Raw genomic sequence first — 18751 nt, forward strand, 5'->3', positions numbered from 1 at the left:
GTCCATCTGGCTGCGGTCACTTGGGATATTCAGTTCATGGATAGTAATGTGTGGACTGTGTGCGGATACTTAACGGTTAACTTTTGATCCAATACCAGACCTGCAGTAGCCATTACCGCTTGACATGTAGCTTCCATGACTCTTAAGCAACTGCCCCATCCTAGGGCTACAGTGGCCAGTCTTTTTGAATAATATCCAATAGGTCTCTGTTTGTCCCCGTGCTCCTGCGTCAGTATGGCAGTCATATATCCCTCTTTTACGTGTACAAACAGGGTGAATGGTTTCCCGTTGTCGGGGAATCCCAGGGCTGGCGCTGAACACAAAGCCCTCTTTAAGTTTTCAAAAGCGTCTTGTTGTTCTTTGGTTAGGGTAACTGATTCTTTAGAGGCCCACTTTCCCTTCAAGAGATCGGTTAATGGTTGAGCCAGCTGTGTGTAGGGGGCGATCCAGTTTCTGTTGAAGTTACACAAACCCAAAAACGACCTAAGCTCCTGGATAGTGGTGGGCAGTTTGGCAGCTCGAACGGCGGCGGTCCTGTCCTGGGTGAGTTCTCTCTTTCCTTTCGAAATCTTTTGTCCCAGGTACACGACCTCTCCTTCTGCTATCTGTGCTTTGTCGATACTGGCTTTGTGTCCTCTCTGATGAAGGTGGTCCAGCAGGGTACGCAGATCTTGTTCGTGCTGTTCTTCTGTCTCAGAGGCTAACAGAATGTCATCCACGTACTGAATGACCGTGGAGTACATGGAGGTTAACTCCCTCAAATGGTTTTGTAGGGCCATATGAAATACCGTAGGGCTATTGTGGAAACCCTGCGGCAGCCGTGTCCAGGTGTACTGTTGTTGTTGTACGGTAAAGGTGAACCACGGTTGGACCTCGGGTGCCAGTGGCACCGACCAAAATCCATTGGCCATATCGACAACAGAGAACCATTCGTGTTCCGGCTTCAGGGTATTAAATACCGTGGAGGGGTCAGCTACCAGAGGGGCCTTTTGTTTAATACACTGGTTAGCCTTCCTGTAGTCTACAGTAAACTGCCAGGTCCCGTTTGGTTTCCAATACTGGCCACACAGGGCTGTTTGAGGTACTGTGTGTTTTAACCAGCATGCCTCGCTCCTCTAGCTGTCCAATTACGGGTAAGATTCCTGCAACGGAGGTTGGACTAATGGGGTATTGTTTAGTACAGGGCAGAGCGGATCCCGTAAACGTTGCCGGTTCCATTTGAAGTAGCCCACAATCGTTCTTATCCTGGGCCCATATTGGGTGCTCCCTCAACTCCTCCTTCTTCAAACTTCTGATAGACCATGTTACCTGGCCGCCTTCGAAATGCAACGAGGAATTCAACTGGGTGAGAACGTCCATACCAAGAAGGGCCTGGTCCACCGGGCCTTACCAGACTGGTGTTATCAATTCGTGCGGACCAAGACCAATGCGTATGGGCTGGGTCTTCTTGATTACCAACCCATGGCCCCCAGCCCCGTGAGCTGTTTTAGTCTTACCATCCATCAGTAGGGAGTTTCCATATTGTTGAGGTAGGCACGTTAATTCGGCTCCGGTATCCAATAAGCCGTCTGTCATGGTCGCCCACCCTCGCAGTTATATACAATCCATCTTTTCTATGTTCTATTAGCGCCAGGAGGGGCACCGAAAGGGCGAGGGAGGGCTCCTCTAGTTTTTTGTCGCACCAAGTAACGCCAGTATCTCCTTCCGTTGCTGGGGTGATAACTGTTTGAATTTTTCGAGGTCATTGTCCTCAGGGGGGGGGACCTGGTCTTGGTGCCGGATTGTATCCTTGGCGTCCTTTGCCTCGTCCTCTCGCTCTACACATCTTAGCCCAATGGCCTTCCTTCCCGCAGTAATAACAGGGGCCGGGTCGCCTATCTTGCTCTTTGTCAGGATCTTTCGGTACTCGACCCGTCTGCAAGGCTCGAAGCTTGACTCCAATATCCCTGTCCAGCTGAGCGCATCTGTCAATTAACTCTGAGTATTTTACTCATTGCGTCCCAATCCGGTAGGGTGGCCTTCAGTATTTTAGACAGTTCCGGCTTTAGTCCAGCAACAAAAGCAGTTTTTAAGGGTCCAAAGCTGGTTCCGTCCAGATCCTCTGGAGCAGGGTCCACTATCCCTGAGTGTTCCACCCAGGTGGACCTAAACCTCTCTTCATACTCCCGCACCTCCTCAGAGCTCTTCTGCTGACAGGCTGCAATTTTGCTCCAGTCCATTTTTGCAGGACAAAACTCTCGCAACCATTTCTTAATCGCAACCCACCCGGCGTCTAGTAGTTGACCATCTTCACCCAAAGCAGTTTGGACCTCCCTCCTTAGCTTCCGGCTCGCTCACCCGGGCACCATTACGGTCAGAATCTGTACCCCGTCCCGCGGGTGGAGATCGTAAATTCCCCTCAATCGTTCCAACTGCTCCCATGTTTTCAGACTCCCTTTTCTCGGGTCAGGCAATCTTGAGGACCACTTGTCGATCTTCTCAGGGTCAGCCGGGACGTGCGTACAGTGCTCGGCCGTAGTGATTTCGTTACCGTCCACAGTCCTCTTTCCCAGCCTGACCTTAACGCGTTTCTGTTTAAGGGGAGCTCGTCGCGGAAAAGGTAACCCATCATCAGTGTCACTTTCTTCACTGGAGGACTGGGCTTCAGCTAGACCTGCTTCGCGCAGTTGCATCTTCCATTGTTCCTTTTGTAACGACTTCAAACTCGGATACAGGTTAGTCGGTGGTGGTCGGCGGGGTTCACAGAGCTGTCCCGGTCCCTTCGGTTGGGTCGCCTGCTGGTCTTGTAGTTGTTTTTTAAGCTCTTTGATTTCAATCTCTAGCTTTTCCTTTTCAGATTTTTCAGCTTGTTTTTCAGCCTCTAACTGTTCCGATTTAAACTTTTCCTTTTTCAGTTGTTCGCAGACCGCCATCCGTTGATCCTTTGCGCTAGTCAGGTCGCGATCATATTGAGCTTGTCGAATAATCTCGTTACGCTGCCGGATCTGGCCCATTACGGCCAGGGACCATTGGGTCCGTTCTCTATCCTTTAAACGGGTTGTTTTTCCCCAGACTCTCTTTATATCTTCCACGGACCACTGTCCCGTGGAGGTGCCATATTTTTGCCCAATTTCGGTGTACATTTTAGCCAGATTAAACTGTTATTCTATATAGTCTTTTAACTGCCGAAGGATTTCATCTTTGGGAACGTCAGGTGGGGCCCGCCCCCCTTTGACGGTAGTTGGTAACTGTTGGTTGCCTTTGTCAGTCATTTTATCAATTTTGTGCAGACGATCTCGATCCAGGGCTTCTTTTGCGAATGCCGTGGGGCTTTATAGCCGGGTCGGTACATGTTGTCAAATACTGCCGAGTCAGGCGCCTGTACAGGGGATCTCGAGTTGCGGAAACGTTCGGAATCGCGTGGTGGAGTACCCAACCTAGACAACGGTCAAGGACTTTTTAAAGTAAAGAGGAGTCCTTACCTCCTGGGGCCGATATGAATCCGATGTCCAGGGCTTTGGTCTTTATCCTCCAGCGATCCTGCCGACTACGCCAAGTTGTTGGATCTCATTAGTTGCACAGAGACAAAGTCCGACTGTAACTTTAAAAAACTTTATTGCAGTACATAATGGTTACATCATCAGCAAAGTGAACACACACACAGTGAACACACCTCCGTGCCAAATTAAGCCTTTCTTATAGTCCTTCATACAAATCAGTGACACCCCCTCTTTGTTCCCAATTGGTCTACAAACTTCTGCAGTTTCTTGGTGTCGGGGCCTGATTGGTGTACTGCCTTATCAATTTGTTTCACCTTCTTACTCCAGCAGTTTCACATCCCCCTATCTCCTTGGACTGTTAGGCTGATTGTTCCACAATAGGCTACTATTAAGCAGTCTGCAGCTGTCCCGTTAGTTTCTGCTTGTTAGTCTGTTTCTGCTGATAAGCTGTCTCTGCAGCCCTGAAGTTACTTTATTATTTCTGATAAGCTGTCTCTGCAGCTCTGAGGTTAGTTTGTTAGTAGTCCATAATTAATTGATTAACTGTCTTCGGTCTGTCCCCTTTGTTCTGTCCCCACATCCACCACTATGCCATTTTCCCCCACCATCTCCATATCCCTTGATGTCATTAGTATCCAGAAATCTATTGATTTCTGTCTTGAACATGCTCAATAATTGAGCTTCCACAGCCCTCTGGGGTAGAGAACTCCACAGTTTCACCACCCTCTGAGTAATGAAATTCCTCCTCATCTCAGTCTTAAATGGCCTACCCCTTAATCTGAGACTGTGTCCCCTTGTTCTAGACTCACCAGCCAGAGGAAACACCCTGTCACACCCTGTAAGAATTTTGTAAGTTTCAATGAGATCACCTCTCATTCTTCCAGACTCTAGAGAATACAGGCTCAATTTCTGCAATCTCTCCTCATAAAACAGTCCCGCCATCCCAGGGATTAGTCTGGTGAACCTCTATTGCACTCCCTCTATGGAAAGTATATCCTTCCTTAGATAAGGAGACCAAAACTGTATACAATATTCCAGGTGCGGTCTCACCAATACGTTGCACAATTGAAGCAATACATCTTTACTCCTGTACTCAAATCCCCTTGCAATGAAGGCCAACATACCATTTGCCTTCCTAATTGCTTGCTGCACCTGCATACTAGCTTTTAGTGACTCATGAACAAGGACACCAGGTTTCTTTGGACATCAACACTTACCAACCTCTCACCATTTAATTGGATTGAAGGTTGATACATCCCCAGGACCAAATGAGCTACATCTCAGAGTATTGAAGGAGGTGGCTATAGAGATAGTGGATTCTTTGGTGATAATCTTTCAAAATTCTGCTTTTCTGTTTTTTCTACTAAAGTGGATCACTTCACACTTATGCACATTATATTCCTTCTGCCGTGTTCTTGCCATAAATCCATGTTGACTCTCCCCAAACATATTATTTTCCGAGGGTCCAGTTATCTCATCCTTTATAATAGATTCCAACATTTTCTCTGCTACTGATGCCAAACTAACAGGTCTGTGGTTCTCCATTTTCTCTCTCGCTCCCTTCTTAAATAATGGGGTTACATTTGCTACTTTCCAATCTGCAGGAACCCTTCCAGAATCTGTAGAATTTTGAAAGATAATCACCAAAGAATCCACTATCTCTATAGCCACCTCCTTCAATACTCTGAGATGTAGCTCATCTGGTCCAGCGGATTTATCAAATTTCAATCCAATTAATTGTTCAATTATTACCTTTTTATTGATATTAATTACTTTCAGTTCCTCATTTTTACAAGTCCCTTGGTTCCCTAGTATTTCTGGGAGATTTTCTGTGTCTTCCTCTGTGAAGACAGACACAAAGTAATTGTTTCGTCTCTCCGCCCTTTCCTCATTCTCCACCACAAACTTTCTCTGTCTGCAATGGACCCACATTCGTTTTTGCGAGCACCGGGCTGAAAGGCCTCCTCCTGAACGGTATAATTGTGATCTCTGAGTATCATGATACATTACTTGGAAAAGTAACAATCCAATTGCCTTTTTTATCGTGGTTGATCACCCATTAATTTTGTCCTTTTTTGACTCCATTTGGCTCCGGAATGTGAAGGATCTCTGCTGTATTCCATGTACTTAGCCTCTTGTATAAAGGCTGTCTGACCAGTTTCCCTGTTGGGAATATGGGTTTCTTCACAGCTTGCTTCCTTAGGAAAGGCCAGAACACCAAAACGTGGATATTTGACCCCCCTTGCCTGATGCTAACGGGGCCTGTGGCCACAATGCTCTATTAACACTGGCAGTGTGGCCAGCGCCATTTTGAACGGGGCCTACCATTGGGTGTCCAAAGTGCCTTCCTGTTTAATATGGGAATCGAGGTCCGAGGATGTAAATAGGACCCCGGTAGCCATTTAATGTCGGAGTCTGCACGGTGCTGACATTTTGGTCTGTCCCATGGGAGATGGAACCCAAGAGGCCCAGCCAAAAGTCATTGTCAGTTATTCTTCTGGATCTAGGTATAGCAGCACACCCCTATCTTCTGTGATGTGACCCTCTACCCTCCCCCCCCACACAACTTGCCTTCCTGGCAGCATATAAGAAAGATGTATCCAGCTATATCCAGTTGTTTATCTGGAGGTGAGTCCTAGTTTGGCCACATTCAGACTCATGACAGCAAAGCAAGATAGAAGTGGACCAGTTGAAAGGGTGCCTCAGCCTTCACTGCTGCACCAAGGAGTGGTGAAAAGTGGGAATAAAACCCTTGCTTCCCCCCACCCCCACCACCTTCTCCGCAGTAATCCATTTCCAAACACAGCACACATTACGCATTATCCACCATACTGTACATTTTGGGGAATGAATGAGCAGTCTTGCATTGAGATAAGGTTGCTACAGAGCCAGAACTTGGATATGGTTAACATTTAAACAAATATTTCAGTAGGGGAATGCTGAAGTATAGATGTAATTATTTTGCGTGGTATGGACAGAGTTTCAACTTTAGAACTGTGCTGCTACTATACCCTTGTGGAGTAGGATAGTGATGCTATCTGTCGGATGTGTTATTAGGCAGGTCAAAATGGACCGTGAAACGAGTGTTATATGTGTTCATCTGTGGGATTGTGTATGTACACATACGCGTAACTGATTCTGTACTGTTGTATGCTTTTGAATGGTAAGTTTTATTTGATTGAATTGGCACTGCATCAGACTACAGAACATTGCTAACATATTAACGTATTATTCAAATCCTTTTTCTGAAGCCTGACTATTTTCTCTTTTATTCAATGTTTTTAAGAATTTGAATAGATAGTATGATGCATTCATGGGATGTGGGCATCGCTGGCTAAGCCAGCATTTATTGCCCATCCCACAGTTACCCTTGAGAAGATGGTGGTGAGCTGCCGCCTCAAACCACTGTACTCTATGTGGTGCGGGTACACCCACAGTGCTGTTAGGAAGGGAGTTCCAGGATTTTGACCCAGCCACAGTGAAGGAATGGCGATATAGTTCCAAGTCAGGATGGTGTGTGACTTGGAGCAGAACCTGCAAACTTGCAGGTGATGGTGCTCCCATGTGTCTGCTGCCTTTGTCCTTTTAGGTGGTAGAGTTGTGGGTTAGGGAGCTGTTGTTGAAGGAGGCTTGGAGATATATCCACCATGAATTAGTGACTGCTGGAAAACTGTCAGAAGATTTTCAGATTGTACCTCATTTTCCAAAAGAAATGAGCGCATTTCTCTGTCAATTTTAAACTAATTCACCACGAGGAGCTTCATTTAGTGAAGAATCGCCAGACTTCTCAGCATGGGAGACATTTGCTTTGAGGTCAGATGTATCTTGTACTTCTTTTCAAAGAGTGTGCATATATTTTGATGGTGTTTGAAGAGTTTTGCCAGTAGATGTGTTAAGTCACTCATTTTATACCACAACAATATATCACTGGTTTGGTCTCAGCTGGAGTATTATGTTAAATTTTGGGCACAACACTTTAGGAAGGATGCCAAGACCTTAGAGAGTGGGATTTACCAGAATGGTCCCAGGAATGAAGGACTTCAGTTATATGAAGAGATTAAAGAAGTTGGGGTTGTTCTCCTTGGAGTATAGAAATAAGTAAGAAGAAAGTGTTTCCAGTGGCAGGAGGGGTATTAACTAGAGGGCACAGATTTAAGATGATTGGCAGAAGAGAGGGGAGATGAAGAGAATCTTTTTACGCAGTGAGTTGTTGTGATGTGGAATAAAACAGGACGGTGGAAGCAAATTCAATATTAACTTTCAAAAAGGAATTGGATAAATAATTCAAGGAGAAAAAATGCAGAACTATGGGAAAAGAACAGGGAGGAATCAGACTAATTGGATAGATCCCCCCCCAAAGAGCTGGCACAGGCATGATGGGCTGAATGGCCTCCTCTGCTGTACGGTTCAATGATTCTAGCTAGTTGAACAGTCTTTGCACCTTTCTTAAAGCGGAACTGAACCCTAGTGGTGGAGTAACTCCATTCATTGTTCTCTCTCCTCGCCATCTACATTTTTGTAAATGTTTTCTTACTTTTTCCTGGTCGGAGTGCTCATTGTCTTTCGTTTCCCAGCTGAGAATTATTGGTGCGTGATGTAACTTCAGACTTGCAGTTCCTGTGTAAATGATGATGTTACTGGAAGCGGTCAAACTTGTATGTTGTTGATGGGGCAAGGAGGAAGGAGAGGCATAATTTACACAGGAACTATGAACCTTAGTTTGCATAAGTTTTTCATAACTCTTAGAGGCAAGTGTGGCACCAAGTAATGGAATACTCTGACCAAAGGAATAAGAAGAACCAACCAAGAAGCATTCACATTGATCAGGTGGAGAGAAACGCTAGTCATCACTGGGAAAGGAATGGATTTCCACCCACCAGTGTTCCTCTTTAAGTACAGTGCAAATGGACAATTGGTTTTAATTCTGTCTTTCACCAGACTCGACTGCTGTGGGTTACTCAGTGTGTTGTCACGCGTAAGCTCTGCAAGGACAGCGTCTCCACAATGGCAAGGGAAGGTTCAGACAGTTCACTTAAAACCACTTGTCCAGCCACAGCTGCAGTCTACATTGCAGGTAAGAAATCGACTGGGAATTACCTTCACCTCACAACAGTCTTCACGCTAAGCTCAACTTTCCTAATATATCCTTGTAAAAGCCATGTGAAAACCAGAGGACCGCATTTATCTCAGTCACACTTTTGTTTACCTGTTTTTATGGTAAGGGTTTTAAGTGTTATGGAGCCAAGGCAGGCAAATGGAGTTAAGACACAGATCAGTCATGGTCTAATTAAAATTAAAGCTAGGCTGTTCAGGGGGTGAGGTCAAGAAGCACTTCTTCACAGAAAGGGTAATGGAAATCTGGAAATCTCCCCTAGAAAAACATGCTGAGGCTCGGAGGTGGGGGTTTGTCACTTGGAATTTCAAAACTGAGATTGATAGATGAGGGTATTGAGGGTTACAGAACCAAGGTGGGTAGATGGAGTTAAGATAGAGATCAGTCATGATCCAATTGAATGGCAGAACAAGCTCGAGGGGCAGAATGGTCTCCTGTGGCATAATTTCCATATTAAAAATTTCATCTTTGATGAAGCTGCTGTTCAGGTCCTGTGAATTAAAAATAGTTGTAGTCCCCTCACTTTTCGACACTTGGACGTTTCCCCTCTTTTAAGTAAGCTCCTGCTGTGATAGTATCATGTGCTCTTGTTAGAAGTACCGATTCCCTTCAGCTTTCAGGGTTTACCACCCCACTGCACATTTTTATTTGGTTCAAATTGTTCCCTCTAATGTGACGAGTTGGAACAGACACTGATTGCGAATCATATGTCTGACATTAAGCTAGCCTCCTCCAGAAGTCCCCTGCATCACAGATGCTAGTCTTCAGCCAATTCGATTCACTCCACATGATATCAAGGAACGACTGAAGGCACTGGATACTGCAAAGGCTATGGGCCCTGACAACATTCCGGCAATAGTACTGAAGACCTGTGCTCCAGAACTTGCCGTGCCCCTAGCCAAGCTGTTCCAGTACAGCTACAACAATGGCATCTACCCAGCAATGTGGAAAATTGCCCAGGTATGTCCTGTGCACCAAAAAGCAGACAAATCCAACCCGGCCAATTACCGCCCGATCAGTCTACTCTCAATCATCAGTAAAGTGATGGAAGGTGTCATCAACAGTGCCATCAAGTGGCACTTGCTTAGCAATAACCTGCTCAGTGACGCTCAGTTTGGGTTCGGCCAGGGCCACTCAGCTCCTGACCTCATTATAGCCTTGGTTCAAACATGGACAAAAGAGCTAAACTCGAAGTGAGGTGAGAGTGACTGCCCTTGATATCAAGGCAGCATTTGGCCAGTTATGGCATCAAGGAGCCCTAGCAAAACTGAGGTCAATGGGAATCAGGGGGAAAACTCTCCACTGGTTGCGATCATACCTAGCACAAAGGAAGATGGTTGTGGTTGTTGGAGGTCAATCATCTCAGCTCCAGGACATCACTGCAGGAGTTCCTCAGGGTAGTATCCTCGGCCCAACCATCTTCAGCTGCTTCATCAATGACCTTCCTTCAATCATAAGGTCAGAAATAGGGATGTTTGCTGATGATTGCACAATGTTCAGCACCATTCGTGACTCCTCAGATACTGAAGCAGTCAGTGTACAAATGCAGCAAGACCTGGACAATATCCAGACTTGGGCTGATAAGTGACAAGTAACATTCATGCCACATAAGTGCCAGGCAATGACCATCTCCAACAAGAGAGAATCTAACCATCTCCCCTTGACATTCAATGACAATGCGATCGCTGAATCCCCCACTATCAACATCCTGGGATTTACCATTGACCAGAAACTCAACTGCAGTTGCCATATAAGTACCATGGCTACAAGAGCAGGTCAGAGGTTAGGAATCCTGTGGTGAATAACTCACCTCCTGACTCCCCAAAGCCTGTCCACCATTTACAAGGCATAAGTCAGGAGTGTGATGGAATACTCTCCACTTGCCTGGATGAGTGCAGCTCCAGCACCACTGAAGAAGCTCGACACCATCCAGGACAAAGCAGCCCATTTGCTCAGCACCCCTTTCACCAACATTCACTCCCTCCACCAACACACAGTGGTAGCAGTGTGTACCATCTACAAAATGCACTGCAGCAATGCACCAAGGCTCCTTCGACAGCACCTTCCAAACCTGCGACCTCTACCACCTAGAAGGATAAGGGCAGCAAATACATGGGAACACTGCCACCTGTAAGTTCCCCTCCAAGCCACACACCATCCTGACTTGGAACTATATCACTGTTCCTTCACTGTTGCTGGGTCAAAATCCTGAAACTCTCTTCCTAACAGCACTGTAGATGTACCTACTTCCCAAGGACTGCAGTTTTTCAAAAAGGCAGCTCACCACCACCTTCTCAAGGGCAATTAGAGATGGGCAATAAATGCTGTCCTAGCCAGTGACACCCACATCCAATGAATGCAAAAACATCTATAATTCACAGTAGCATCAAACCAGCTGTGAGAGGAAGCCCACACTCTTTGGAACTGAGCCATGACAACCAGGGAGGCCCCAAGTTCGTTGCTCAATGTGTTCAGTTAGCTGATATTTTTGGCTGCAGTGCCTGTGTTAGGCGAGTAAGTGAGGTATCACAACTCCTTCAATATATTCAGGATTGTAAATCTTTGAATGTTAGAATTTGCAAATGTCATCTGTTGGATGTCAGTTTAAACCTTTTGCCATTTGCATTTTAGAGCTGGACCTTGCATTGATTTTGTGAATTATAAATTGCAGCTTTTATCCAGTAATTAAGGTACTTTTGGAATATACTTTCTGATTTGTCATGATGCTTGTCTTGATGGATGAGCAGGAATTTCCTCAAATTAAACATTGGGAAGTCTTTGGTCCACACCACAAACTGCGTTGGCCACCGACTCTATTCCTCTCCCTCGCCACAATCTGGAGCTGAACCAGACTGTTTGCAAGCACAACATCCTTTTTGATCCTAAACTGAGCATCTGACTCCATATCCCCTCCATCACCAAGACTGTCTACTTCCACTACTGCACTCGCACTAAGTCCCGTTCACCCCCCCACCCCCCGCAGCCCACCCCCTCAGGTGCTTACTGACCTACATTGGCTCCTGGTTCTGCAGTGCCTCAGTTTTAAAATTCTCAACCCCGTTTTCAAAGCCCTCCGTGGCCTTGCCCCTCACTATCTCTGTAACCTCCTCCAGCCCTACAACCCTCAGATCTCTGTGCTCCTCCAATTCTGACCTCTTAATAATCACTGATTATCAGTGCTGCACCATTGACTGAGGAGAAAGAAGCAGAGGGTTTCAGGAGGGAATTCCAGAGCCTTCAGCTGGCAAGGTCCTAAGCTCTGAAATTCCCTTCCTAAACCTCCCTACCTTTCCTTCTTTAAGATGCACTTTATTACCGACCTCTTTGACCATACATTTGATTACCTGACCTCGTGCCACTGTATGTGGCTTGGTGTCAAATTTTGTTTGGTGACGCCCCTGTGTAGCACCTTGGAATGTTGTACTATGTTACCAACGCTATATATATAAATGGAAATTGTTGTTTTTCCTTTAATTGATATGTTTCTAAGTAACAAAAATACACCTGAGTCTACTTCTGTTGTGCAGGTTGTCTTTGTGAATTTTAGCATCAGCTCTATAGTTTTTATAGACAAGAGAATTGAAGGAAAATTAAATTTATCAGCTTTGCAAATTAAATATCAGGATAATACTAAAAGAAACTGCTTTATTGTGCAAACCTGATGTTCGTGTCACTATTCCGCTTCTCCCAGAGAATGTTTTTGAAGTAAAATTGAATAAATACTTGAAGCAGAGAAATATACAAGGCTGTTAGGTGAGCAGGCAGGGCGGCTTAGTTCTGGATTGCTCTAGCCAAGAGCCAGCATAGACATGATGGGCCAAATGGCCTGCTCCTATGTTTTAAAATGCTGTAGTTCTGGGGAAAATTTTGAAGAGGATTTTAATTTGTGTTGACAATACGGCAAAAAGACAGTGCTCGCTGAACTGAAATCTGCAACCAAAAGTGTGCCGAGTATGAGACAATGTACCATGGGACTAACAATGACTCCTTAATTATGACATACACTGGAGACCGTAATGGATATGTTTTGGGAAGAAAAACAATGAATTGAAATATGCACTCAATAGACCAGCACTGAAGAATGTAGTAATAAAGACACTTGGGGATTCAAATGTATAATTCTGTGAAGTGCAGAAAGATTAAGTATAAAAAGGGCCAATGGCACTTTGGGTATTAAGAAAAGGGCATAAAGAAGTAATAATGCATTTGTTTAGAAAATTACGTAGACCACAGTTGGAGTGCTGTGTGCGGTTTTGGGAAAGGACACTAAAGCCATAGAGAGCGTGAAGTGTAGATTCACCAGGATGATGTCAGGGATAGGAAACTATAATTATGAGGAGAGCCTCGAGGTACTGAGACTGTTCCCACTGGAGCAGAGAAAGATAAGATGAGGGTTAAAGGAAGTTGTTTTTTTAAACTATGCAGAATTCTGATGAAGTAAATATGGTCGAGAGTCAGTGCTGAGGGTTTATGAATTTAAAATGTCACTGACAGTGAGGAGAGAGGTTAGGAAATACTTCTTCTCACAAAGGGTCATTGAAACAACTGCTTTGAAACAGGGAGTGGATGAGGTAGAGGCTCTAGCTTTTGAAGGAAAATTGAAGCCGAGAAAGATACGAGCCTGTTGGGAGAGCAAGCTAGTGGAGTTAGTTTTGGGTTGCTTCAGCGAAGAGCCAGCTCAGAGACAATGGGCTGAATGGCTTCCTCGTGTGCTTTAAAATGGTGTAGTTCTGAGGCAAAGATTGAAGAGTCACTGAGAGAGAATGTGAGTGAGCAACTTGAAACGTCTAAACTCTTTGAATACACTACTCTTGAGCGTTGAATACATATAATGTTTTTTTTTTCAGTTCTGACAATAAAACCTTTCACCAGGCATATTGCGGGCAAGTTAGGATACCCTCTCGTGTAAACATTTAGCATCTAGTGTAGAATGTGCGTGCTAGGAATGGCTTTCTGTTCTTGAATTCTTCCTTTTGTGGCCGCGGTGGTGGGGGCGGCAGGGGGAGGAAACTTAAAATGGAGAGGGACCTGACCGGCCTTTTTAACCTGAGGCCTAAGTTGGGGGAATCAGTGGTGGTTATATTTTAAGTTGTTGTTGTTTCCCTGTCCGGGAACAGCAGCCAGAGGAGGCCTAACAAGGTGAGTTTTAATTCTTTTGTCTCTGCTTCCTTTAGGGGCAAGAGGAGCAGGAGTGTACAAGGAAACCTCAGGCACTCCCTGCCCCAGGCTTCCTTCTGCCCACAATCAAAATTCCCCTCCCCAAGACTTAACTGACTGCTGAGACCATTCCTGCAGTGTATCGTTCACCCTGGCCTCCCCACCCACCATTCATCGACAGGTTCCAAATTAAAACGAAGGCCTCTATATTTCTGTTTGGCCTTACTTACACTTGAGGTGGAAAATTGAAAGTGTGTCCAGACAGCACTGTAAGTTCCATTTCAAACTCCAGTAAAACTTGGCCAATTTATTTGTCCCTCTGCTTAGCAATGAACAATTAGTTTTTTGCTCTTTACTCATTCTTTTCTACCTGCCAAGGGTTAGTTGAGGTCAAGGAAACAAAGATGTGCATGATCTAGTAGGGCAGATAGAGAGAAACTACTGCTCTGGTGGGGGAATTCAGAACAAGGGGGCATAACCTCACAATTAGAGTTCGGTTATTCAGAGAGTCATGTCAGGAAGCCCTTCTTCATACAAAGGGTAGTGGAAATCTGGACCTAATTTCCTCCAAAATATTGTTGAGGTTGGTGAGGTGGTCAATTTGAAAACTTCAAAACTGAACTTGATAGATTTTTGTTAGGAAAGTGCATTACAAAGAATTGTACAGCGCAGAAACAGGCCATTCAGCCCGCAGCCCTATGCTGGTGTTGATGCTCCTCACGAGCTTCCTCCCACCCTTCATCTAACTCCAACAGCATATCCTTTCTCCCTCATGTGTTTATTTAGTTTGCCTTTAAATGCATCTATACCATTCATCTCAGCCACTCCTTGTGGTAGCAAGTTCCGTGGAGTTTCTACTGAGTTCTCTATTGGATTGTTACAGAACCAAGGGAGGCAAATGGAGCTGAGATACACATCAACCATGGGGAGTCAGTGGTGTCGTGGTAATGTCACTGAAATAGTAATCCAGAGGCCCAGGCCTAATGCCCTAGGGACCTGGGTTCAAATCCCATCATGGCAGCTAGTGGAATTTAAATTCAATTAATAAATCTGGAATTTAACAAGCTAATCTCAGTATTGGTGACTACAAAATCATTGCCGATTGTCGTAAAAACCCACCTGGTTCACTAATGGAAGGAAATCTGCCGTCCTTACACGGTCTGGCCTACATGTGACTCCAGACCCACAGCAATGTTGTTGTCTTAATTGCTCTCTGAAATGGCCTCGCAAGCCACTGAGTTGTCAAGTGCAATTAGGGATGGGCAACAAATGCTGGCCTTGCCAGTGACACCCACATCCCATAAAAGAATTTTTTAAAATGATCTGATCAAATGGCAGGACAGACTCAAGGGGCTGAATGGCCTTCTATTCCTATGTTCCTGTGAATCCAAGAAAGAAAAAAGCAATAACGTTAGAGTTGGACTACGATCATCATTTTTAAAAAAATCATCTTATTTTGTGGCATTTTATAGTTGTACTTCCTATCTTGTGCAACCTTCTAGAAACATAATTTCCCTTTTGTTTTGTAGGCAACTCCCAGTTTGATCAGCCTGAATGTTGCCCTAAGGAAGGGGCCAATTCAAATTCAAATGGTTGGGAAAGGGATCGCTTGCATTACATCTGCAGGAAACTCGCAATCAGCATTGGTTAGTGCATCATCATTTGATGGGAACTTCTTACTTTCTTCTGACTCTGAGCTGTACATTTACCATTGTAAATTTGCAAACTTCTGAAAGGTCTTGTATGCAAATTTCAGGAAGTCGGTCCAATTAAAAAAAAAAATTATTTGGTTATATTTTTAAATAAACTGATTCTGTTTTTGTACCTTGCAGTTTGAAGAACCAGCTGGGAACTTGAAGCAGTCGGCAGCAACCACTCTGAACAGAGGAGACATGTAAGTGCATCGGCTCTGTCTGGACTTCTTTGTCCTTTGCACACGTATTCTGGACAATGTGAACTATTTTTTCTTGTGTTCTCCCAGTTTTCTCCCAGTAGTCTTTGATGTGTATGCAGAAAAAAGTACTGATTCTGTATTTGTGTTCACCAGCTCTGCAGAAAGAGCCTTAAAATAACCCATTGCCGTCTACCACACACTTGCTTCTCGAAACTGACATGATTCAGCTATGTCAGAATAGTGGTTCTGAGGCAAGGCAGTGATTTAGAGCGCTGGTGCAGCCGAATAAGCTGCAGACTCAGGGAGTTGGGCTGGAGCCCCAGTGACGAACATCGCTTGATCTTGGCTCAGTGGTCGGGTCCAGTACCAAATGGAGTTCCAATGCCCAACCAACAGGAAGGATGGAAATTTCATCAGTGCTTAAGTGGATAGGAAGGCCCTATTCCCCTTAGTTGAGGAGTCCATAACCAGGGGGCATAGATTTAGTTAAGAAGTAGGAGGTTTAGAGGGGAATTCAAGGGGAAGAGGGTGGTGGGGATTTGGAACTCGCTGCCTGAAAGAGTGGTCGAGGCAGAAACCCTTACAGCATTTAAAAAGTACTTGGATATGCACTTAAAGTGCCATAACCTACAAGGCTATAGACCAAGGACTGGAATGATGGGCCGAATGGCCTCCTTCCGTGCTGTAAATTTTGATGATTCTGCTTGAAGGGATAATATTTGCAAGGCTGTGGAGGAAAGAGCAGGGGGCTGGGACAAATTTGGATAGCTCCTTCAAAGAGCCAGCACCAACATGATGGGCCAAATTACCTCCTGCTTTGCTGTGTGATTCGATGCCAGCTTGCTCTAGTCTGTCTCCCCATCAAAAAGCAGCATTGGTTGAGGCAATGCCTTTAAGAAATGGGCACACAACCTGTGAATATTTGACAAATTAATTTTTACGGAATCTAGGAAGTGGGATTATTCAGGGCAGGAAATAGTGTTCCACCTTCTTCAAAAGTCAGCAAGAAACAAATAAAATTCTGCTTTTAAGTAAGACCAAGTTGAATTTTTTTGACAACTTTACAATGAAGTACAGCGCGATGCACTTGGTAAAGATTTTCTGTTTGTAACAAGAATTATTGTTTGAGTTAGCTCTGTTTACAAAAATATGGATGACAGGAAATGTTCTAATCAGAGATCACTGGACCATTTGAACCATTGAAGCCTTGTATAATCTAAGCATAATCTTTAATTTTTTTTTAAAAAGGGTTAAAACTAGTTAATTAGCTGAGAGTGAGAGGTGTAAAGCTGACAATATCCAACTGGCTGCCCAGAATGCATCCTGCCCGATTTTTCCTGTCTATTAAAGTTAGTGGAGAGGAATATTGGGCAGTGTAAAATGGGCAGTTACACCATTGGCCAAATTTAACATTGTGTGTATGAATGCTGGAGAGTAGCGAGGTGCGATTTTGTGCCGTAAATCCCCGCAGCATGAGTTTGTGATTGAGGGACATTAAGTGGAAGGAATTGAGGGAGGAATACTTTGGAATTTTTTCCTTGTTTATTCTTGGGATGTGGGCGTCACTGGCGAGGCCCCATTTATTTCCCATCCGTTGTTGCCCTGTGAAGGTGGGCCTTTTCCTTGAGCCACTTGGAGACTGGTTGATACCACTGAGGGACCCACTAGGCCACTTCATTTTAGTGTCAACCCATGTTGGTGTGGGACTGGAGTCACGTATCAACCCAGACCAGCTAAAGGATGGCAGATTTCCTTCTCTGAAGGAATGGCCAAATTGCCTGGCTTCTGTAGGTCTCCTGCTGCCTATATACAAAGGAGCACATTAGAAACTTGGGAACAGGTTATCAGTGTTCTAACTTGGCTGGGGAAAACTTACAATTGGTGTCCTTGAATGGGGAAAGAATTCACTTTAAATGGAAGATTCGGCACTTAATTCGGATACCCACACGGAAGTAAAATGGTCCCATCTGTCAGGTCAGGATCATTATGCCAATACCACTCTTACTTGATTTGAAGACCTTGGGTTTCAGTTGTTGCCTAACTGTGCTTCATAAAGGAGAAATTCATCATGCTGCCATGTTGCGTTCTTGTGAACTGAAGTAGAGAAGTTATTGCTCAATTAAGTTTTTGAAAAGCCAAGAAAAGAAAGAACTTGCATCACATAGCGCCATTCACAATCTCAGGATTGTACAGCCAATAAAGCACTTTTTGAGTTGTAGTCACTGTTGTAATGTAGGAAACACAGCAGCCAATTAACGCACAGCAAGATCCCACCAACTGCAATTTGATAATCAGATAATCTGTTTTCAGTTGTTGGTACTGACTGTTTCTTTTTTAATTGTGACACAAATAGGCTATTTGAAAAGTTCTGCAAGGACCAGAGCTCTGTTATGCAACCTGATTGCAAAGCTCCTTTTAGTTCCTTTGAGGACACTGTTTTCCGACTGTTGCCCTATCACGTATGTAAAGGAACACTGCCATCTAACATGGATTTTAAAAAAGGTACTTTTATAACTATCGCTTGCTGTAGGGTGAGGAGGAACAAAGTTATGACCTTTGCCCTAGTGAACTGTTGGCCAATGTAATTAGGTGCCTCATTGGCCTTTAGTTATTTGATGTTGATGTGAACTTTGGAGAACTGTATTCCCTGCTAATATTAAACGCAATCACAGAGCCACCTTAGCATCGGAATTATTAAACTAAAAATGATGCATTTTTTAAAAAAGCAGTGAATTGCTGTTTGACTTTAAAAAAAGGTTTCAGTTGCGGAAACCTCGAAATAAGGTGCTGCTGTCTATTAATTGTTAATATTTGTGTAGTTGATGCAAGGTTGATTAGTGTGGGGACCAAAATACTCAGGCCCATTACAGCATCTCTAAAACAATACAACAACAACTTATATTTATATAGCACCTTTAACGTAATCAAATGTTCCAAGGTGCTTCACAGGAGCATTATAAAACAAAGTACAACACTGAGCCACAAAAGAAGGTATTAGGTCAGATGACCAAAAGCTTGGTCAAAGAAGTAAGTTTTAAGGAGTGTGTTAAAGGAGGAAAGTGAGGTGGAGAGGCAGAGAGATGTAGAGAGGGTATTCCAGAGCTTGGA

The 18751-nt window shown here is 44.4% G+C and overlaps 1 protein-coding gene across 1 annotated transcript in view; it reads left to right on the forward strand.

Moving 5' to 3' along the window:
- The window catches only part of LOC137374003 (BRD4-interacting chromatin-remodeling complex-associated protein-like), a 102170-nt gene that overhangs the window by 65786 nt on the left and 17633 nt on the right, over positions 1-18751 (forward strand). The window contains exons 7-8 of the mRNA XM_068039748.1: positions 15582-15643; positions 17997-18145. Coding sequence (XP_067895849.1) covers positions 15582-15643; positions 17997-18145 — 211 coding nt within the window. The remainder of the gene's footprint in view (positions 1-15581; positions 15644-17996; positions 18146-18751) is intronic.

This window comes from Heterodontus francisci, chromosome 9, assembly GCF_036365525.1.
Source record: "Heterodontus francisci isolate sHetFra1 chromosome 9, sHetFra1.hap1, whole genome shotgun sequence".
Classification (NCBI taxonomy): Eukaryota; Metazoa; Chordata; class Chondrichthyes; order Heterodontiformes; family Heterodontidae; genus Heterodontus; species Heterodontus francisci.